The sequence below is a fragment of the Bombus vosnesenskii genome, unplaced genomic scaffold, assembly GCF_011952255.1.
Source record: "Bombus vosnesenskii isolate JDL3184/JDL3185 unplaced genomic scaffold, Bvos_JDL3184-5_v1.1 scf7180000013403, whole genome shotgun sequence".
NCBI classification, from domain to species: Eukaryota; Metazoa; Arthropoda; class Insecta; order Hymenoptera; family Apidae; genus Bombus; species Bombus vosnesenskii.
In genome coordinates, this window is record NW_022883026.1 from 1,196,296 (window position 1) to 1,219,215 (window position 22,920).

The following is a 22,920-nucleotide window of genomic DNA, read 5'->3' on the forward strand; positions in this document are numbered from 1 at the left end:
TAACAATGATTTGTATACGAGACAAATGTAATTTATTTTCCATTATACATTTACGAGGAATATGGTTGATAAAATTATGATTTTGATTTGAAAAGTTTGATACAAAAAGGATGTATTCTAATAGAGCGGAACGATGTTATACAGATAATTTTACGTGCATTTATTGTTGAAACGTTTGTCAACGTTATTGTTGAAAATTGTAAAATCAAATCCATCGCGTCGTGAAAATTTGTCTTCTAATTTATTTTCGTGGTTCATTGTAATGATGCGGCGAATTGGAGGGGCTGATATTTTTAGTGTAATTTAATAATACACTAGGCCAAACCACTTCGTTATCACCTACAACTGGTTGTTGTTTAACCGTTCTGTATGATCTTCTCGTTCTTCGAACGTCAAGAAACTTCTTGGTTCCTTCCTCGGGCTGCGTTTCCTTCGCGTTGTTTTCATCTTGGTCCACGCAGCCTAATTGCGTTCGATTGTTCAAGTTCGTTTTCACGACGGTTTCTTCGTTCTGAATGTAATTATTATTCGTTTGCTCCTCGTTCTCAAAAATTGTCAAACCGTTTTCATTATTTAGCTGATTGGTAACTGTCACGGTGATGTCATCTTCGTCTAAATCGAGCTTCGACAAATCCACGTTGAACCATGCGACAGAGTCAAGTTGCCTGTTGGCATCCTGATGAGAATTTCTTGTAGAATCCAAGGCACTTTCTTTATCGTGATTGGCGAACGCATCTTCGAATAGCTGACTGGCGATAAATCCTGACACTGTATTAACGTGCCATTCGACCAGCTCCTCGCTGCTAACAGAAATCCCATCTTCTTCTCCGTTCGTGGTAACATTAACCTGTTTCTTGTCATTTTTAATGTCGCCAATCGTCTTGAAGTAAATACTATGGTCGTATCTATAGGTTTCCAGGCAAGAGCTGTCCAAATTGCTGTTTGATTGGTAATTGAGAGTTGCGCAGCAATCGATCTTGGTTTCCTCCGGTCGAGATTTTCGTCGTGACTTTTTCAAGCTATGAAAACGCGGACTCCAGGAGCAATCGTCGATGATCAGCTTGTTGGAGGAAATACTCCAGCGTGGCTCCTGTCCTCCTTGCATAGTCATGCGACCTCTTGATAGTCTTTGTGATCTCAACCGGTTATAACCTCTTGCGTACGCAGCCCATCGCTCGATTCGTTGAAAAATATACTCGGTTTCTTCGTTCCACCATTCCGACAGACCCTTTTGAATCGTTACACTAACATCCTCGGACATTATCACTGTTGCGGAGCACTTGAAACGATGGTAATCGCACGTATTACGCGCGACCGTCTTTATTAAAGGCGGCAACCAAATGTCGTACGACGAACGATGGATAACGAACGATAAATTTAGGTAAGAAGATAGGAAACGATTGGATTTTTGAAGAGACAACGGTTTGATTTATAGGGTACCTTCGAAGCACTAGAAATACCGAAGCCATCGAAGAGCTGTCATAATCCATGACCGTGACTTCGTACAAAGTTACGTGAAATTTTGTTTCTCGCTTTGTTGCCTGTGTGGCTTATACGAATTCCGCCCATACTGTGGTCACAAGCTCCGTAGTAAGCGAAAAGATGTATGTATCTGTAAAGTTAATCGCGCCAACTGTCTTAGATAACAAGCATCGATGGATTAACGTGGAGGTGATTCGTATAATAATTTTTATGATACATCGAATATACGATACATATTTTACATCGAATCTTACTTTACTTTAAAAGTATCGCTATGTAAAAGTGAATAGAAGTTAAACAAACATTTTCTCTTATACGTAGGTGATTAGTCGCGTTGTTGCGTAGTATATCTGATCTGATTAAGTGAATTAAATCATGTCAATATCGTGAATAATAAATAGTTTTTCGAATACATTGTTCAAATTCGATAAAATAATTATAGTAAATAGGTAAAACTTGGTACCGTTATCGAAAGCAGTGTTCGTGCCTTCTTACACGCATATTCTAACATGAGAAACGATCGCGTATGTAAACGATTTCACAAGGTAAGTGCGTTTAATATCACTTTGCATGTAATATCGGCAGTGACAATATTTCACGAAAAGGTGTCGTCCATATACGTGTAAAGACATACATCGCTTGGTTCAAGTCCTCGTGAATTTTGATATCGTTAACATTTATTTAATTACGATAATCCAATAGGACAGAATGGAAAAATGAAAAAATGGAAAATTGAAAACTCTTACGAATCTATAAATATTTACCGGAGGTACGCAATTAACAATACCGTAAAGCAAGTAGAATCATCGACTCGCAATTCATCCACTCAGTTATCAAGGGAAACGGATCTTCTTATGAATTGGTCAGCTACACTCAAAAGCACACGCATATATCTTTTTATTTGCACGCAATCGTGTTTCGTATCTTCGCATTCCTATACTATATTCTTATATACCTTCGCTTGAAAATGATTGAAAATTCAATAAAACGAGAATTGTTGTACGTTATGCGGAAACTCGTTGAAAGCGGCAAACGTAATATACAGCTTTATTCACAATTTCATTTAGTTACTAAGTTCCAGTTAAGGGGCTAGATGAAACGACCTACACTGTTCAAAAGAGAGAACAGTCAAGATAGTAAAACGGTAATACGGTTATTCCAACTGCCAATCTTCGGATACTGTCGTGGAATATTAAACGTTCGACACAGGAGATGTGGCCGTTCTACGCGGCCAAGAAAATTCTTTATCAAACCAAAGCTACGTGAATTAAAATTCAAATAGCCCCTCAACGTTGCCCCGGGATACCGGGAATGATGGAGCGGCTGTTGTATAAAAAACCACGTGCAAACTCTTCTGCCGATTTTCGGACCCCTATATCGTACAGGTGATCAATAGCTAACCTCGGCCCATCTTTTCTTGCGGTAACGTGAATCGTTAATCCTGTGTGCTTGCGCCCAATAATATAATTTTGTTACGTGACAGTCGTTCGGAATATTAATGGTATTTAATCGTTACGTATCATAGTAATTTTGATCGAACATTTTAATCGATCGAACTCTAACATTTTCTAAACATAAATATAACTTTTGCTCCAATTTGCATGATGCCAGTCATTTGGTTATTTTATGCCAAATGTGAAACAGCCGCCGAACTTGCTACAAGGGTGGGTATAAAGCTTACTCAATTTGTTATACGTTTGATTAAAAACATTATATATATCGGGTTAACACTAGGAGTAGGATTGTGGGCGCCAAATGAATCTTCACGGGAATTAGCCATTGATGCGGTACAATACAGGTGTAGCTTATTACAATAATGGGGTTGTTACAGTCTTGACAATTAATCACGGCGATTAGGCACTCGCGACGCTAGTGACAATGGTCTCAGGTTCGATAAAGAATCCGCGGTTAACGGGATGATAGATGTACGTTCTCACAGAATCTAAGTCTGTTGATAGACAAAACGTTCATCCCTTGACCGCGGCTACGTTTGACGACTGATTGTCACCTCGAGCCCAAGCTCATTATCACAAATCTCGAACAATTACAATCGGACTGGATGACTACAATTGTTTAATTACAGCTATGGTAGATTCTAGATTACAATGTTACGGGATTTTCTCAAAATTCCAAAGCCGCGCGTCTGTCAGGACGGAGATTACCTTTTGCTTCATTTTTTCATGTCTATCCGTCCAAGTTATGTTTTTATTACCGGAAGTAAGTGCATACAAGGGTTTCATTATCTGTGAGAATTTAGGGGCGAATTTTCGGAAGTAAAAGCCTAAACCTATGAATTGCCTGAGCTGTGTGACGGTCGTTGGCGCACTAAAGAACTCAAGGCGTGTATTTTACTTGGGTTGGGGCGAACTCCGTCATGAATTACATATCCCAAATAGAGTACCGATGTCTTTAGAAAAGAACATTTTGAAAAGTTAAAAGAGAATCCTTTTACGAGGGTATCTAATACGATGTTCAATCTTTCTAAGACTTGATCTATCGAGTCGGCAATAATTATGAATACGCGAGGTCGCCTAAGGCATTGAGAATGGCCCTCTGAGAAACGGACGGTGCATTTTTCAATCCGAACGGCATCGTTATGTACTCGTATTGTAACGAACGTCGGATGTAACGAACGCTGTATACTCTGTCGAATTAGGATGAATGGGAATTTGATGAAACCCGCTGGCCATGTCCAGGCTAATGAAGTATCTCGCCTTTTGCAATCTCGCGATTTGATCCGCGATAAGGGGTAGGAGATACCGATCCGTGACTGTATTTTTATTTAACGCTCGAAAATCTACACAGTCTATCTGAGCCGTCCTTTTTTTTTACGAGTAACATAGGGCTCGCGAATGGTGAACTACTAGGCCTTATGATTTTCGCTCTAATTAGTTCGCTGATTCTCTCTCGCACTATTCTTAGCTCTTCCTCGCTAAGTCTATAAGGACTTCTTTGTACGGTGATGTTGGGATTCAATTAATCGAATTTCTAACTGGCCCGTATTTACACGAGTACGCGGGAAACCCGTAATAAATGACTGTTTAAAATTTTAGAGAATAGAAATGAATCAGCTTTTATCATTACCAAATACCTCAGAGTCTACTTCATTAAGATCGATCTCATTTTCGACGGTTTTATTGCAAGCATTAACTATCTCCGTTTTGCAAATATCGAGGCTATTGTGCGTAATATTTACATCGAATCCTTGGCTTAAAATTTCGCGGTCAATCATAATATCATACTTTAAATAACTATCGACAAGGACGTGAAAAGTTGTCTCCAATGTAAAACCGCTAATATGTACAACAGACAAAATTTGAGACGTACTTTTAACTCAAGTATTCCCGATTCCTCGCATTACTACTATATCGACTACGGATTCTTTAATTAATGAGCATTCAACTCCAGAATCGAAGTAAAATGGGAACGACTCACCCAGATGACTTAGACTACCCGTTGGAGACTCCACCATGCAGGAGTTCGTTCTTGGAGACGGGTTTTCTGCCTTGCAGTAGCGGACAATCAGGTGCAATATCGCTCTCCGCACGGCACTTGAAGCAAATCACCTGGGACGGTGTAGCTGACCGGCTTCCTTCCCGGCGTCGTGCATTCCTCTGCTTTTCGCTCCGCATCCTCTTGCGGCACTCCGTCGCTTTATGCCCGCGGATCCCACAGTGGTAGCACTATCGGTGGTTAGAAAAAGATGCTAGCCGTCCTCGAGGGAAAGTTGCTAGTGGGAGACGTCGTTTGTTGAAAAATAGGTCTCCCCTATGTTCCCGTAGTTGGGATACAGACTGTTTGTCTGTTTGAAGGACTTTAGTTAACTAAATCTTGAGATTTATAACGGGCCCTCGGGCTAGCTGAACATGTACTGCGGAGACGCATCGACGTCTGGCAATCATCTTACTCAAAGAATAGGGTCTGCGTGTGGCGCGCCACGGGACAGAAACCGTTGGAATGTTTACTGTCGCGTGCCGCCACAAATATTTCTTTTAAGCAGAGCTATAGAATTACTTTGCTCATGTATCAAAATCACTTTTTTGCTCATGTATGTAATATCGTGATATAGTATACTTACAAAGAATGGACAATAGAGATGTTAATCGGACAGAAAAAGACGATTGTTGTTCAACCTGAACTATTCACACCAAATGTACAGAAAACAGCGCAACTAAATAACTAGATAGCGACTCGACTTTTACCAAAACGCAATCAACACTCTCTCGGTAACGCTACTCGCAAAACTCTGTCCTCGCTCAACTCGCACTTCGCTTTTTTAAACACACTCTGTTTTTCGAATGACTCATCGTTCCTTTGTCTTTTTCTTAGCCCCACCACGCACGTGCTCCGCAACCGCTCGTAGTCAAAGTCACGTAGGCCTTTTTTTGCGTAACCTATTCGACCGAAAGACCGACGATACATCGTTGGGCCTGTCGGTGCTTCGACTTTCTCGCGACATTGTTTATAGTTCGCCCGATATCTCTTAGGCCTTTGTTCCACGATACTACATGTATAATATAGAAAATCTGCTTGTTGACCATGATGATTTCGTAGATTTCGTAAGTAAACGACAACAGTTTGACGATTATGGTCATATGAAATTGGAGAAAAGGGAACAATTCGAAGATTATGGTTATATGCGATTTGGCAAGAGGCACGGTTAACTACCGATGATACTAATACTTTTGAGATGATAATTCCAATCGTGTGGCGTCGTTCCACTATCATCGTCGCGATACTAGATGAAATATATTTTACATTACAGATACGCATTCTGTTATTCTGCCCTTTCTCCTCCCTTCTTTTTCTCATTGAGTTAATTGGGGGGAAAAGGACACAATGAGTCAACATGTAATATTATAATAACAAGCATAATTACGTTTTAATGTTCTAATAATTACGTTCCTCTTCTCGTGTGTTAATTATTTATCATGAGACAATGATGAGATGATGACAATGATTTTAGTTAAAAAAATAATTTAATACCGTCATCGTCGATGAAAGTCTCCGTAACATCTATTTACTTTTATCCTTCAAAATGATTCGATACACATTTTAATTGTGGATAATATACCGTTATTATTCTGAAAGTATAACGTACCTTAACTGCTCTTACACTAAATACGGTATAAAGATCGTTTCATTATTTCACGAATCATTTCGCTTTAGTGTGGAGATGTCTTATCGTCAGGGAGAAATTTATTGCGAGAAATGTTCACCAGAGCAATCATAATTTGTCCCTCAAATCACTTTTGCATGTTAGCTAGCGACGATCCATTTTTAACGTAGGACCGGTTACCTTAGCGCCATTCAATTTCCAAACAATTTGTCGTTGGACTGCGTGTGGCTCCTGGTAAGAGGACTGTGACGAACGAATGACGCGGCACAAACCTCAGCCATTTGCAATTGTATGAGCATTTGAACAATTTGGCCCAGCAGTGCACCGCCCCTGCTATTTCCTATCAAAAATCCAAGTCCTTGCCGGACGATTCTCCGATATATCACTATATCGCCTTGAGACAAAAAAATTTTAACTTTGCGCTACGCAATCACAGCGATGGATCTTCTTGTCAAATGTCAATGAATAATAAGTTTTTCACTGTTAGATTCAATCTTTCCCCTTGAATTTCGACGTAAAAATTATTTACATATCTTGTCTTTCACATATACGTATGTACATCGCTGTTCTCATCTTTTCATAAATCTCTGCTCACAATAGTCCTTTCAAGTTCAAACATAAGACTAAACGTCTAGATAAACTCGAAATATCCGTATGCCTGATACATAAATAACGGCATAAGAGAGTCTGTCAGTCTTGGAAGAAACGCGTATCGCTAAAGATCCTATAAATTATCACGTTCTATACTTCTCCAGTTATTTCAGAAGTATCGCCTTCTGTAAGTGGTGCGAGTAAGCTCTCCTATAACTAACTGAATATCTAACTTATCGCATCCAGAAGTATGTGATTTCCTACCTGTTCCAGACCGTTTTATTACACGTCATATCCACGAACGCTAACTCTGTTGCGTGAGATCGCCTCCTACTGCACCTGTTTGCCCCTTACCGCAACCGGCCTCCATGTATAATGCAAACAATAATTGTCATCGTTGAATCAACCAGCAATGCAAAAAACCAGCAGCGAAATCAACAACCTTGTCTGCGAGTGTAACGCCGAATATGATTTATTAAATTGTTCGTGTGTACGAGATAATTTCATACGGATTCAAACGTCCGCAAACGGCCAGTTGTGTTCGACGCGATATAGCAATGTTTTGTACTGAACGAATATCCTTCTGTTGAATTTTATTAAACTCTATTTCGTTCGTACAAGGTACGCAGTCCCTTGAAATTATGCCGAAAAGAATAACGCCGGAGAAAGTGATCGACATCGTTTGGTTTAGCGTAGCTTTGACTTTCTGTTGGCCGCCTCCTATCAATAGCAGCGGAACGCGAACTCTGGTTCACAAAATTTTGCAGATGAGTGGCGTTATTAACGCTTGCATGCTGCTCCCGCCGCTGCTATATTCGATTTATCTGCATCTAGACGATATAATCATTGTTTCTGAATGTATCTGTCTGTTTATGGTTATAAGTCAAATTGTGGTTCAGACTGTTATATGTTTCATCAATCACGATTCCCTGCAAGTAAGTTTTTATTCACTTCCACCTTACGTTTGATTGAAAAAGATACGCGCTTTAACAACGGGTTACAGCACGTAGTCGAGGAAATGACAGTCTGCGTTAAACAAGCGCGAGAATACGAAATGGAAATTTTTTCCAAGCATATCGCGCGATGCAGCGTCTTTTATGCAAGTTCTATGGTATGTATTTACTTGACCGCGACTGCCTTTTCGATAGGACCTGCAGCCTTGCCGCTATCCTTTCCAAGCGAAGCGGAATATCCATTTAGCGTTAATTATACGCCAGTATACGTTATCATCTACACGCAACAGTCTATCCTCAGCTATCAATGCGCAGCACATATATGCTTAAGCATGTTTGGATCGCTTCTGCTTTGGTTTACCGCCGCGAGATTCCAGTGTTTGGCCATGGAATTAAAAAAGACGTCAGACGTTAGTACGCTGATCGTTTGCGTTGAGAAACAATTATATTTGAGAAGGTAAGAGTGAGATTTTACAACGCGTGGACTGAACGGAGCGTTCATGTTTATCGCGAGTTCTTTTTTTTCTAGATACGCAAAAGAAGTGGTGGATAATCTTCGTTACATAGTGCTTTACGCTATAGGAGTAAGCACGTCTGCTCTAACTTTATGTGGCATTATATTGCTCGTGGTAAGTGAAGCTTGTAATATTTTATACAACGAATTAACTAAATAGTTTACATCTAGGATGTACCGCCAATGGTGAAAATACAGTTCGTAACTCTATGCCTCACTTTACTTACGGAGATTTATGTATACGCGTGGTCAGCCGATTACATGAAAGATATGGTAAATCAGGTTCTATTGTTTAAGTGTAAGGAAAGAGGTAGTAATATGACCACTTTTATTGATGAAACTCTGATTATATTTATGAAACGCTTCGATATACAAAAAGATATTTAACAGGCGAAAATTGCTTTCATAATTGCTAGCGATTGACGATGCAGACGTTAAAAAGGTAAATGAACAACGACGTGTTGTAAATTATAACTGCTTGTTGTCGTTGCATCGGACGTAATTTTAGAAATAATAGTCTGTTTCGTTTAACATTACCACGTTCAATCCGTTGTAATAGGTAGGTAATAATACGTTCATATTACCACCTCTTTTTTCGCGCAATCTATGAATTGTGTTCCCTTAGATACAACTAATTCCTCGTATGTCATAGAGCATAAATGTTTCACGAAGCGCATACGACACGATATGGTATAAACAAACGTTGGAAGTGCAAAAAAATTTGTCGATTGTGCTGGTATATCAAGAGCCAGTAACTCTCTCTGTCAGTTGTATAATACCAGAGCTTTCTTTGCATTATTATTGTTCGGTAAGGACCACATATCGATTAATACTTGCTGCAATAGAACAAATAAAATTCTACAGCTAAATTTGGCAAAAAATTTTCAAATAAATCAAATGCCATATTTGACGTTGTTCGGTTACATGCAACGGTAAACGTAATTGCAATTTTTCAAATTGTTAATTTTACTTTTAAGACACTGTTCGCATTTTCAGTTGATCGCGATGCAGCCTCATTGCCAGAGTGTAAATGATATTCTGTCTAATGTTCTGTTTGAAAGATTTCTATTATCAATATCACTTAACTATGAACATAGTGTCCATGTAGATCCATATTATATATTTTTCTTTTATTCAAATTGCCATAAAACTGGCATATAACTGCAATCTCTTTAATTGTAATCAACGAACTAATCAAAGATGACATATAATTAACAAGCTGAAAATATTTCAGTATCTGTCCAATACTTTCTCCATCTTCACTGCTTTGCGTGTGGTGATCGAAGATAATGCAGAATAAATGCGAGTAAAAGAATATGGACACTGTTTTAATCGTATATTACAAAACGATGCTTTTATCGTGGTAGTTGCGATTAAAATCACAATTGCAGAATGAGCCCTGTGACCACTACAGTATTATAGAAAACAAGTTCCTATCAAACTGTAATTTGTTCTTAATACGATAGTACAATATAATTATAATAGTTGCATTATTTGTAATTATCCGATTTATCATAGTTGTTTCGTATAATGTAACCACCAGCTTTTGTTTTATCGGTAATATCGGTTGAGATCATAGGTCCGTACGCATTTGTAATTGAATCAAAATAAAACGAAACTAACGTTACGTTTCCATCTATACTGTATTTGCCACTCTGCAATTTCTCTATACACTTCCTGGCCCTTTTAATTTGTAGTTTTTAATTTCATGTTTGCAAATATGCGCCGGAACCTGCAGACTAACTAGATGCTTCTATCGCTAATGTAACACGGATCCAACAGAAATGGAACACAAATTCCTTTATTTACTTGGATAATCCTTTGTTGTTGTTGTTGTTATTATTATTACTATTATTATTATTATTATCATCATCATTATTATTGTTATTATTATTATTATTATTACGAGTAGATTTCCATATTGTATCCTTTCTATTCTCTTCATCTTAACACGCGTGGATGTTCATGTTTCATACTACGTAGAAAACTCTTTAACAAGTAAGTCACAATAACAAAGACATTACTTTATCAGCATATTCTCTAACGACAATAATAATTCATTTCTTTCGATGAATTCGATAAAATATATTCTCGGTTATTTTTGTACATTTCAATTTTCAATCCTTACAGTCTTTTACATTAGACACATTGATGTGTTCGGAAGGCTGACTGTCTTGAAACGTACGCAGTTTGTATCTTCTTGATTTTAAATCAGCTATTTGTTTATGAAGTTCCATATCGTCATCTAAAAACGTGTACGTCCCGTCTCGCTTTTCCAATTCTTCCAGACTATATCCGATAGTCCGTCGATTTAAGAGCCATGGTTCCGGTGGTGGTGGCGGTGGCGGCGGTAACGTTCTTCGTTTCATGGGATGAGGTGATCTGTAATGAATTTCCGTTGTTGTTCGATAATCCATGTTACGGGCTTCATCGGCATCGTACACGATATCCGTCAATGTCTCTTGTTTTTCTTCGGGCCTGCGATATATTTTTCACGTTATAAGAAATATCATATATTTATTTCTTACAAACGTGTAACATTATACTTGTATGATATAATTGATATATTATTGTGATTGTATGATATTATTGGTATTATTTTGTGATATTACGCGATATTATTTTTCTAAACTATCAATATGTGCTGATTCATCGGATCATAAGTATATAAAGTGATTTCTTCTATAGTATTCTCTTTCCAGTAGTAGATATTTAATAAAATGTAATTGTCGAAGAAAAAATCGGATACTTTGTTTTGAAGAAAAATGAATGACCGTGCACCTAGCTAAAATGAAATTCTGCTTATCCATCCAACACTGCGTGCACAAATATCATTACGATTGCATTTTCCTCGAAGGAGATTCCTGTCGTCATTCGAAAGATGAAAATTACACAAAATTCGTCAAGGGTGGTAATTTTATTTCTATAAAAAAGTTCCTTATTTACGGTATGGATAGCATTTGCAACGTGTATTGTATTCTTATATAAATGTACATGAAAACTAAACGCTTTAATTTTATACTAAAATCTAGTTTCTTAATGTACGATACAAAATAGCTACAGTATTTGTTCCATTCTTTTCAATTTCCTTCGTAAACATTTTACTATATATTTAAAACTTTCTCGCGAGAGATTATTCTATTCATATTTTGCTGCTACTAACGACAAACCTATACACAATACGCGTCATATTTTTCATAATGCTCCACTCGCTATAAAAGGTAACTGTGATTATAGTTTTCAAACAATTGCCATAATAATAATTATCGTCTCACATTGGATGGAATCATCTATTTTGACTATTCTTTAATATCGAATAAAAAATTATTTCACGAATACATACTCTAACGTTGCAAGTGACTTGATATGAAGCAGAGTACGTTGCGGATAAATTGGTTTATACGAGTCTTTTAATTCTATTTGAGACAACATCGCGTGTGTTTCCGTAATTCCTGTACAAGCAGGTTCTGGTCCTAGTCTTTCATACGATGATTTATGAAGATTCCCTTTCGGTGGAAATATGTCTTTGTTGTCTCTGGGTTCAGCCAACGTATGCATTTGCCTGTAAATAGCAAATTTTAAGTTTTGTCAAAGTCTACAAATAACGACGTATCGACTTCTCATATGTATATTCACAAGTCAACTATGTATGTGTAAGATCGAAAGTTTGAGCAAAACGGGAAAATAAGGCGGGGCAAAGGAACCGGATAAGCCCGAGAATCAACGACCAGGTCATAATAAATGACAAATAAATATAGGTGAACTGAATATAGCTGGACTATTAAACACGACAAACTATTAAATAAATGTTTCTGAGAATTTCATCTTCCTAAAGCGTAAAACAATATTTAAAAAATACACCTAACACGTTATATAATAGCATTGCACGCGTATTCATATACATATACACACACATATACGTATCCATACGTGTAAATATTATTAATTATGTCTTCTTGGCTAAAAGTTTCGGAAAGAGTAATACTTACATCACGGAAGATGATATTTAACTTGATAATTTACTACGATAAAAATGAGTAGTAATTAGTATGTTTAATGATCAATTTGTATGTCCTTTTCCCCATTTACCACTTTGCATCGTAATATTAGAGATTTTATTTATTTTGTGCTACGTAGAAAGAAAACTACACGCACAGTTGAAAGCTGTTGCAGTTTGAGTGGTCTGACAATCTATATTGACTATATTGACTATAGTGACTATAGTGACAAAACTGCGTTGCTACGCACAATAGAAGGCGGGAACGTTTCACCCTTCTTCGTTTTCCTTGTTACAGCTTGACAACATAGGGAATACTATCGAATACAAGGAGTAAGAAACATAGGAGTATATACGATGCAAACTTCTGTATCATATCGCAATTTAAAAAGTATATCTTATACAAGAAGTTACATGTAATGGTAAAGTTTTGGAAGTATATAAAATAATGTGCATAAAATATTCCAGAATATAATACTTGGATTAGAGTTAGGAATGCATGGTTGAAGATGTAAACTAATAAAATAATAAAAGATAATAAAAATAGTAAAATTTAACATTTTTCCATAAATAATACATATAGATAATATATGGATGAAGTATTTATATTGGAAGGATCGACAAAAAATTTTTGCGAAGCTTCGAGTCGATTAAAAATTAAACGAACGACAGACATTTCGCCAAAATTTATCACACTGGTATAAATATCGATTACACGTGTATCGAATAACAATAAAATATTATTTTTATTTCTGTGCATATTTATATAAATAAATAATGAAATATGCTTACCAATCATGAACCTTTACTTTGGTGTTGTAAATAGCAGGAGTATGAAAAACAATCGGTTCGAAATCTTTAAATTCATCTTCACAGGTTGGAAAGACGACCTACGATTCAACCAGTATATTTTCAATATTTATAACACTTTGTATACAAAAATAAATACGTACAATAGTATTGATTCTAATTTATACGCCATTGTAACAGGCCATTATACGTATACAGGTAATAGAAGGAACTTGCGGAAATAAATGTAACGAAATGCAAAGAAAAGAACCGAGGTAATATCTATTTTTGTCGAATAAAATTAAACATAAATAAATTAAACATGAAGTTTTATGCGAGTACAGACTTCGTAGCACGATCAAAAAATTGATAATTGTGATAACGCTTTTTATACAAATATAATCTTACGTTCAGTTTCCCTTTCGTCAACATTTATTCTTCTTTTCAGTTAGGCAACTTGAATATTTGTTATTTTTCTTGATATTTTATCCTACGGGATAACGTGATTAATCGAAAGTTAATCGGAGTCCAGTGTCAATTATTTTCAAAAACATTTCAAAAACATTTCAAGAACATCGCGCAAAACATCGTCTTGTTGCGCAAAATAACGTCTGTCGAATCTCTGATATCTTCACGTTTCTTAGATTTTACGATATACGTGGACGTAAATTATTAAAATTCTATCGCAGAATTGAATGTTACTCTTAAATAACTTTAGCGAAAGTACAGGTTTTGCGAGTTTACTCGGAAACATATAAAAAAGATGAATAGTACGCTAAAAGAAGTGATATTAGAGAAATGTCGGAAGAAGGTTATTTCTCTGGAATCGTATAGCGAGAACGAAGGAGAAGTGGAAGAGATGGAAGAAAAAGAAAGCGAAATAGTAGAGGAATTACCTTTCGAAGATATTCTCGCTGACAAACGTCGTAAATATAGCGCTAAAGAAGAATTCATTTTTCTTCTTTATAATGACACTTTGCAGTATTTTGTGAAAGAGTAATCGTTTTCATTTTCGTTCTCGTTTAAATTTTTACTGAAATTTTGATATTTCTATCAACTCTCTTTGATACCTTTATGAACTGTTACGATTCAAAGTTCCATATACGGACGATTTTCCCTGTTTATTACGTTTAACAGCCGAGTAAAATACGCGTTAAAAATGTCAATTACTCGATGTTTGTTATTTAACATTCATTGTTTAATATAGGTGGGATGGCACGTATTTAAGAAAAAAGCCTACGAAGATATTGGTCGATGATTCGAGAAACTCGTCCAACGATGACGAAGATATAGGTGAAAGACAAGATTACGAAGATGTAAATGAATCGAAAGAAAGCGACAATAATTCCGAAGAATTTAATAACGATACAAATAAATCAAGTTTCGTTTCGTCTTGGAAATTATCACTGCCCGATGAATTTGCAAATATAAGATTTATTAGTAACAATACGTACAGCGGTCGTATTAGTAGAAAAATGATGGAGGGTGAAGGCGTATACAAATGGTCTAACGGTGCTCGGTATAAAGTAAGAATTTTCAAATTTCCTATTATTACGATACAAGTATATAAATTTCAGCGATACAAGTCGTTAATGGAATTCATACATGTAATACATACGGTCATCATTCTTTGCGGCAATATGCTTTTTATGCATTAAAGATTATATCAATAGCAAAAGCGATTGTATATATTTTGCAAAAAGACCTTGCACTTGGTTAACAATTACTCTAGTTATTAATCATAATATACGATTAATTTATATATATATGATATTTTTAAATTTTGCCTCAACATAAATAGAAACGATAAAATAAATAACTTCCCTCGCTTTTCGTTATTATTGAAAGTTGTGTGGTTTCATAGGGAGAATTCGAACAGAATCTTATGCATGGCAAAGGTCTATTAGAATGGAACAATGTTTGCTGGTACGAAGGTGATTTTACGAACGGCTACCGACATGGTAGAGGAATTATGGTGGATGGAGAAAATCGTTACATGTATACCGGTCAATGGCATATGGGTCAAAGACATGGGAAAGGGTAAGTACGTAACAAAGTACAGGTGAAATATTTTCACAAGCCAGAGAAAGACCGTTTCTACACCGATGTAAAATCGATGATTATTAAAATATCGCAGACATAATTATGTAATACGACGAAACGTTTTTTAACGCGTAAAACTTACGTCCTTTACAAATCTACTAGTAAAACAATTAATTCGATTTATGTCTTAGGATGTGTTAGTTGTCGGTGTGGCTATTATTATTAGATATATGTTCAGGTTGTTATAAAAGTGTTAGAATTGCACGTAAAATACCATTGTGGAGTAATTCGATACACCGAAACAAACGCGAAAATTCATATGCAAAAGTGTCGATAGAAGCTTATTTTTCAACTTAACTTACAAGCAATCGAATTTCGCGCTAGAGACATTCTATCATATCGCCGTGTCCCTTGTCCTGCAAAGCCTCTCGACGAGAAACATTCGATTTCGACGCGTCCTCTTGACGGTATCATTTTGAACGCGTGATTTACTGAGCTACGTGCACGTGGGATTGTCGCCACTTGTTACCATATTTAAGTATCTTACTTAGTAAGGCAACATTTTTGTTATACAAAGACAGACGTGTTCTTCTTCGGTACGCAATCTGTTGACGACGATTTTATTCTCTGGTAATATAATTATTGGCAAAAAGTGTCGTTATCATATTCACTGCGATACAAGTTTTTTTTGTAAATAATCAGTTTTTTGTAAATGTACTTGTTAAAAAAGTTATTCCCGTTACTCTGACAATGGTTCATACGACGGTGATTGGGTAATGAACAAAATGAACGGGATTGGATTACGAATTTATCCAAGCGGTGGCCGTTACGTGGGTCAATGGAAGAACGGAGTTCGTGATGGTATCGGAACCATGGTTTGGCCTAATGGGAGTCTCTATCGTGGGGAATGGAAATGCGGTGCAATGCACGGGTTTGTTTTGGTCCCTATGGTTTTATAACGATGAATGAAAGAAATATAGTTACATTGGAGGAGTGGTTAAAATACTTATGTTAGTTTTATTTAATATTACAAGATAATACAATGTTTGCAGCTATGGAGAGTACGTATGGAATGGATTTTTTAATAAAACGTTTGCTTGGCCGCAAGAAGCATCGTACGTAGGTTACTGGCGTTGCGGAATGCGTCATGGCAAGGGTGAATCTATACTGTTATTCTGAAACAATGTTCGATAAAGATAATAATAAGATCGTTATAATAGGGGAGATAAAGCTGAATTCCGTCGGTGGAGCTAAGTATTCTGGTTATTGGAAGGATAATAAAAAGCATGGTTACGGAGTTATAATTGGTAACGCGAACGTTTTACAAAATTAAGATATTTGTAGCAAAGATACATATTGTTGACGCAGCCAACCTCGAGAACTCGAATCACAAGGCAACGACTAAAAAAGCCTTCGAGCTGTGGAGATTTTACTTTTTCTACGAATAAGACAGGTTTAATATTCGAAACGAGTGGAACAAGTTTTGCGCGAAAGTCGATATTCTTCGAATTGCAGAGGATGTAGAGACTCAAGTTCTAGAGGTCAATTATTTATTTGAAAAATAAGCGACAAGTTGAATCGTGATTTTTTCATTGTAAAGCGTAGATTCGTATATCGTAGCTACGTATATTATAGGACACGTATACGATATTTATACACGGTTTTCACAAAGAAGCGGAAGGCTTTTTTTTATTTATTTATTGATATTTACAATCAATTCTTGCATTGAGAAAGAAGCGGAAGGTAACGAGCAAAATTGTTATGCGAGTTATCGAGGTTCGACTAATAACGTAAGCTAGTTATTTTTCATCCTTTATTATCAACATGAGATTGTATTACAAATAATTCCCTTATATTTGATATGACGGTTTTTGATGGATCAAATATTGCGTCAAAGTAAAAATATTCGTGTTTTATGCAGGAAGTAACGGGCACAAATTTGAGGCTAATCCATTATTTTCAAATGATATTTTGTGTGCGCCGAACGTTGTAGCCGATAATTTAGAAACTGAAACGAAAACGAAGGATGAAGGAGAATGCATGCGGACAGCTAAAGAAATAAAAACAGCGTAAGAATGCCATATACATATACATTGTACACTATACAATAACGATCATAGGTACAAAATGAGTACAATTGATGTAACAGTTTATACAAAGTCGGTAGTAAAATGTATCTACGCACATATGTACAATAACGAAATATAAGAAATATATTTCAATGTAAATTAATATAATTAATTTCTACTTAATCATTGATAGATTTGCCGAGAAACCTGGTCAATTGGTAGAAACTTGGCCAACACCTATTCTGAAGCCAGAACAGTTTCTATGTTTATCTTACTATATAACTCGTCTATTGGATCCAAAAAATATGGAGCCATCTGTCGTATTTTCGCCTCCATCTGGAAAATGCTACAGTTGTGAAAGAGAATCTTGTTCTTGTTTGCCACATCCACTTTCCATAGGTCAATATTTCTAATTATTATTTAACATATACTACACGCAAATTACGCAAATTGCAAGTGCAAATGAAAATAATTCGAAAATACGATTGCATTTCTTCTTCGTATTTTAATCGGATAAAGTGACACCGTTATTTCGTTACACGATAATAACGGCGACATTTTTAAATTCTTGTTAATAAAATAAAAGTATTTCCACTCGTGTATACTAAACTTTTGCACTAAACGTTTGAACGAAAGATGTTCAAGGAATGAGTGGCGACTTACATGAAAAACTTTCATGCAGATACGATTACAAGTGAACGAAACGACATCACGCAGACACATGCGCCTGAATCCTACACCGAGAATATGATAGAATCTGTCTGGAAATATGAAGAATGCTGGACATATAATTGTTTGACGTTTCACATGCATCGTTTACGTGAAATTTACAACGATTATGCTACGTTATTTGCCAAGTCGGCGCCAAAATGCAATCTGGCGATGAGTAGATTATGTTTATGGCAATTATGGAGAGATTGTGGTATTCATAAGAAAGGACTTAGCCTCACTGAAATCGATAGTTACATTGGTGAACGTTAATTGATAACTACTGTAAACATCGTTGTATATTATGTCACAGTACTGTACAAAAGTCCTTTTCTTAGACCGTCAGTAGTGATCACTACAGAGTAGTAATCTCACAATGATGGTAATAATACTTTTAGGGGATACGTATTTGTGGTGTTTGACTTTCTTAAGTAATAACGATAGACCTAAGATAATATCAAGTATCTTTATATTCATTTGGTAGGTAGCCTAAGATTTTGCACAGTACTGTGTACCAGTACATATTGTATATGTATATGAGTAAATTAGTTTTTAATGCAACAAAACAGTAGTTTGGAATAATATCCGCTATCGCAAACACGTCTCGCTATAAAGTTTCTATTATTAATGTGAATCGTTAAAATATTAGCGAAAAATGAAACCACGATGGTGAAAGATCCTCTTCATCCGTTCGAAAAGATTGAAATCTGGCAATTTTTACACGCCTTGTTAGAAGTTTCCTGGCACTTATATACTAAACACGACGACGATAAAGTCGAGGAAATGAACGGAAAAATTGCTGGTGGTTTGCACAAATTTTTAAAAAACTATATATATCCTCATGCTGGAAATCATGTTGGTACGTAAGTACATACCTAATACGGTAACATTATCATAAATAAGATAATATAAATGTAAAAAGTGGCTTTTGAAAAGAAAAGGTGGTATTGTTATGAAGACAATTTATGTCATAAGGAATATAATTTGCGTCTATGTAAGTTTTTGGGAATTTTCATCAAACTAAATGAAACAAATGTTTATGACTCTATGAAACAGCTAGGAAATCTTTTGTGTTGTTAATCATTTGCACAACAAATACAACTTTTTCAATTTTAAACTGAAATTTTCTAAATAAAATACAACTTTCCAGGTAGTCTGTGCCGTGAAAATCAAGATTTGCTACCTATATACTGCGTCTTTGAATTGTACCAACAGATTGGCTATCCAGTTTCTGCAAAAGATCTCCTTCGTGCGACGTGCGTTTTAAAACGTAAGCTAACTGTCTGTTGTTATTTGTTATTTAAATTTTTCAATTATTAACTTCCGAAATTTTTGTCAACTTTCGATAGAAAGTAAATAAACATTAAATAATGTAATAACTTTTGAACGTTTGCAACTTTGAACATTGTGCAAATTTTTGTAACGCTTGCAAAAACGTATTGACGTTTTACAAATTAAATTTATTTTTATTTAAGAAACACTGTTGCTATATAGCAACTATATATATATTTTTTTTCGGTATATGAAAAAAAAGAAAGAAAAAGAGAACAATTGGAACAAAACATACAACGTTACAGTGCTTTATTAATAGTAAACATCTATGTTGATATATTTCACATTGCGCGTACAGTTCCTAGAGCAATGGTATCTTTACATTGAAGCGTATGAATATTTTAACGATGCAGACAGGGCAGATCCAATGCTTTCTTCGACTACTGCCGAAGCTGTGGAAAATTTTCCGGATGGAATTAATTCTGTGACGATAGGCGAAAAAGTCAGCTACTTACTGAAACTTGACGAAATCTTTTCGTCACCCGATCGTACGATTAATATATCAAGAAGAAATGCAAATAATTTATGTAGCAGTGGGTATAGCACATTTTATAAAAATTATCGTACATGCTTCGTTTGCGTTAAAAACGTTATTCGTATTACAGATAACGGATTGTTGGTCTTTACACAACTAGGGACTAGAAAAATGATAGAAATTATGATGCTAATATGTCCTGGAATAAAAGATGCAAGTAGTGGTGTAATTATAAACATGGATTATAAGGTATATTATCGTAATTCAAATTTTGATATATTTGATACAAATAAAATTCAATAAACCTTTTTAAAGATAATCTGTTGATAGAACGATCTGGTTGTTATTTGATTATACTTGATTTGCTTCGGTGTCTCTTCAATTTTTAACATCATAATATTTAAACGACGTTGTTATGCTATTATATTACTATTATCAGATTTTGACGCACCGGTTTACATATATAAACACAAATTTTTAGTGAAACGCGTTATATGAAACAAATGAAAGATATGGCAGCAGTCAGGTCGTCTCTATACATAATTACTTGCGATTAGTCTTGTATGTTGCTCGCACGTAAAATTGCATAATGTCGATAACTACGAATATCGCTCGACATAGATAACTTTATTAATGGTTATGATTGTTATCACTATTATTATTATGCAATTTTTATTTTATTCGTACTACGTGATACGTATTAAAAAGATTATAAAACTGAAATTGAAAGTAGGTAAATTAACAAACAATATGAACAGTAATATAAAATGCAAATTATGTCAGACTGGGTTTCATCGATTATTTAAGTATCAAGTACATAATTATAGAATTATCATCGATTATATATATAAAAAGCATAAAACATTATAAGTAGCATAGATTGAAATGCGTTTATTACATCAATATATATGAATATCATAAACCAATATTGAATATCATATTTAATTTAATTTAACATGTGACTAATATTTTAATCAATGGTTATTTACAGATATTACAAAAATTGCATCTTCCCTAACTTAATTATCTCTCGCTTAAATGCATAATATATTTTACAGACACATCGTATACGGTATTTTTTTTTATGGCATAATTTACAGTATAGAAATTTAATGTTACAGCTGACATTTCTCGAATTTTATGAAATAATACTAGAGGCAGCAAAGGAGTTACTTTCTTTAAGAAAGAAGACTCTGAGAATGTTGCATACAAAGAACATCGAGGAGGAAACCCTATCGTTAAAAGCCAATAATTTACTAAAAAGAGACGGTTCTAGAATTAGCGAACTGTCTCCGATCAAGATTTCAAGAACAAAGAAAGAACCCTAATATAATTCGATAAAGTAATAGTACAAAAATCTAATTTCACTTCTGTCGCGTGCAAATCTTATCCTATTTCTCATTTGTTTCACATTGATCGTTCAAAATCGTCAATATTATGTTAAATAAGATCGAACAGTTTCTACTGTATCTTACTTAGTTTTAGGAACATACTTATAGCATGGAAAATTACAATTAAAAATTAGGTTTTAAGAAATAATAGAATATTATATCGATTATTAAACTAGAATTTCATTGGCACGTCGGTACATTTTTAGATAACAAGAAGGCAAAGTATAGAAAAACATATCAGCATAATACTTTAGATATCAAAATCGATTAATATAATAATTTAGACATGATATTAATAAGAACGATCTATTACAGCCAATGTTCTTCCAGTTTTTAATGACAGCATAAATGAAGAAATATTGCTTTTTGAACGTATCGTTCTATTTGTATCGCGTACATCTGTGCATACATAATTAACAATTGTAAAATCATTAATGGAGCACGATAAATAAATTTTTTTCCATATAAGGTCATTTTGTTAATGTAAAAAAGCATACAATCTTTTGCAGCATAGTATCTCAATGAAATACTGCAAACAAAATATTCGAATGTTAAAAGAAATGAAATAAAATCAATCGAACGAACGAGGGTTCTAGATATTAGGAAACACAGTATATGCGTAGATGCATTGGATGTCTGAAATAGAACAAAACAAACTTAAGTAATAAAAAATAATGAAATGAATGGAATTCGATTCGTCCAATCATGAAAATAATTAAACGCGCAAGTATGAAACACGCGAATACGTTCATCTTTGAAACAGGTACAGATAAAAGATTGTGATTCATGAAACATTATAGGATTGAAAAGAACAGAAGAGCAGTTGGCTTTTCTTGAAGCCACGGATGGAACGATTCAGTCTTGAGCGAGCAATAACGAAATTGTCGGTGTTATCGGAACAAGCGAATCCGTTACGCATTGTCGTATAATAATGTGATGGAACTCAATCGATTTTCTTCCTTCTATACATGTATATATAATCCAAATATGCTTTCATAAAAGTCCCAGGGCTCAGGAAGTTAGAGAAACGACAGTGTGCGATCAAGTCGCTGACTTACACTAATGTTTCCGTCTAAAATGCAATGTATACGCGTTACTTTTGATCCATTACGTTATCGTTATCATATTTTCTTATCTTCGTCTTCCGTGATATTTACTCTAATAAGATATCTAATATATATTAAAATTTCATTAACATGTAAAATTTGATTCTTTCGGATATTTATTAAAATCCGTGCTACAAAAATACCGTCTAAAACTACACGTAAGCAATTTAACGGAGGAATTTTATTTCATTTTCTACCAAAGTAAAATATTCTAACACGCACAAATTGTAGATGAACGAAGGATGAACGTTTGATTTGATATTATAAAAATAAATGTTATACGAAGTCCCACATTTGTTCGCCATATTGTAACGTATCATAGGACGTATATACAGAATATGTATGTTCCCG

At 35.1% G+C, this 22,920-nt stretch overlaps 6 protein-coding genes across 9 annotated transcripts in view; 4 read left to right on the forward strand and 2 right to left on the reverse strand.

Moving 5' to 3' along the window:
• LOC117237812 (radial spoke head 10 homolog B-like) overlaps positions 1-18,565 on the forward strand; it is a 44,624-nt gene extending 26,059 nt beyond the window's left edge. For all 3 annotated transcript variants that reach the window (XM_033502171.1, XM_033502169.1, XM_033502170.1), the window contains exons 4-11: positions 14,653-14,971; positions 15,310-15,485; positions 16,219-16,419; positions 16,541-16,644; positions 16,709-16,795; positions 17,410-17,557; positions 17,751-17,956; positions 18,240-18,565. In XM_033502171.1, the coding sequence (XP_033358062.1) occupies positions 14,921-14,971; positions 15,310-15,485; positions 16,219-16,419; positions 16,541-16,644; positions 16,709-16,795; positions 17,410-17,557; positions 17,751-17,956; positions 18,240-18,538 (1,272 nt within the window). In that variant the 5' untranslated portion in view covers positions 14,653-14,920 and the 3' untranslated portion in view covers positions 18,539-18,565. The remainder of the gene's footprint in view (positions 1-14,652; positions 14,972-15,309; positions 15,486-16,218; positions 16,420-16,540; positions 16,645-16,708; positions 16,796-17,409; positions 17,558-17,750; positions 17,957-18,239) is intronic.
• On the reverse strand, positions 10-1,421 carry LOC117237815. The gene has a single exon (XM_033502174.1). It carries the CDS (start codon positions 1,259-1,261, stop codon positions 242-244), a length of 1,020 nt encoding a protein of 339 aa, XP_033358065.1. The 5' UTR covers positions 1,262-1,421; the 3' UTR covers positions 10-241.
• LOC117237827 (callisulfakinin) lies at positions 3,060-6,253 on the forward strand (the record flags this gene model as incomplete). The annotated part of the gene is made up of 4 exons (XM_033502190.1): positions 3,060-3,125; positions 3,503-3,525; positions 4,490-4,519; positions 5,993-6,253. Coding segments are annotated over 4 exons (273 nt in total), but the record flags the coding sequence as incomplete, so codon positions are not given.
• On the forward strand, positions 7,943-9,155 carry LOC117237817. The gene is made up of 3 exons (XM_033502177.1): positions 7,943-8,602; positions 8,675-8,774; positions 8,831-9,155. Exons 1-3 carry the CDS (start codon positions 8,049-8,051, stop codon positions 9,044-9,046), a joined length of 870 nt encoding a protein of 289 aa, XP_033358068.1. The 5' UTR covers positions 7,943-8,048; the 3' UTR covers positions 9,047-9,155.
• On the reverse strand, positions 10,730-13,686 carry LOC117237821. Of its 2 annotated transcripts, XM_033502183.1 has the most exons (3): positions 13,449-13,686; positions 12,003-12,221; positions 10,730-11,137 (listed from the first exon to the last, which is right to left on the reverse strand). In XM_033502183.1, exons 2-3 carry the CDS (start codon positions 12,215-12,217, stop codon positions 10,777-10,779), a joined length of 576 nt encoding a protein of 191 aa, XP_033358074.1. In that variant the 5' UTR covers positions 12,218-12,221; positions 13,449-13,686; the 3' UTR covers positions 10,730-10,776. The 2 variants fall into 2 exon arrangements, with proteins under 2 accessions (XP_033358074.1, XP_033358075.1); XM_033502184.1 differs by lacking the exon at positions 13,449-13,686 and having other exon boundaries at positions 12,003-12,322.
• LOC117237819 lies at positions 18,554-20,932 on the forward strand. Its single transcript, XM_033502179.1, has 4 exons — positions 18,554-19,124; positions 19,416-19,535; positions 19,951-20,130; positions 20,203-20,932. Exons 1-4 carry the CDS (start codon positions 18,932-18,934, stop codon positions 20,373-20,375), a joined length of 666 nt encoding a protein of 221 aa, XP_033358070.1. The 5' UTR covers positions 18,554-18,931; the 3' UTR covers positions 20,376-20,932.
• The last annotated feature ends 1,988 nt before the right edge of the window (positions 20,933-22,920 follow it).

Bases quoted from the DNA above. Each gene is read 5' to 3' on its own strand.
- LOC117237817 (XM_033502177.1), top strand. From the start codon at position 8,049: ATGTATCTGTCTGTTTATGGTTATAAGTCAAATTGTGGTTCAGACTGT. The intron at 8,603-8,674 runs GTAAGAGTGAGA...TTTTTTTTCTAG, and splicing joins AAACAATTATATTTGAGAAG to ATACGCAAAAGAAGTGGTGG. The intron at 8,775-8,830 runs GTAAGTGAAGCT...GTTTACATCTAG, and splicing joins GTGGCATTATATTGCTCGTG to GATGTACCGCCAATGGTGAA.
- LOC117237821 (XM_033502183.1), bottom strand. From the start codon at position 12,217: ATGCATACGTTGGCTGAACCCAGAGACAACAAAGACATATTTCCACCG. The intron at 11,138-12,002 runs GTATGTATTCGT...AATATATCGCAG, and splicing joins AAGTCACTTGCAACGTTAGA to GCCCGAAGAAAAACAAGAGA.
- LOC117237819 (XM_033502179.1), top strand. From the start codon at position 18,932: ATGGTGAAAGATCCTCTTCATCCGTTCGAAAAGATTGAAATCTGGCAA. The intron at 19,536-19,950 runs GTAAGCTAACTG...TTAACGATGCAG, and splicing joins TGCGACGTGCGTTTTAAAAC to ACAGGGCAGATCCAATGCTT. The intron at 20,131-20,202 runs GTGGGTATAGCA...TTCGTATTACAG, and splicing joins TGCAAATAATTTATGTAGCA to ATAACGGATTGTTGGTCTTT.
- LOC117237815 (XM_033502174.1), bottom strand. From the start codon at position 1,261: ATGTCCGAGGATGTTAGTGTAACGATTCAAAAGGGTCTGTCGGAATGG.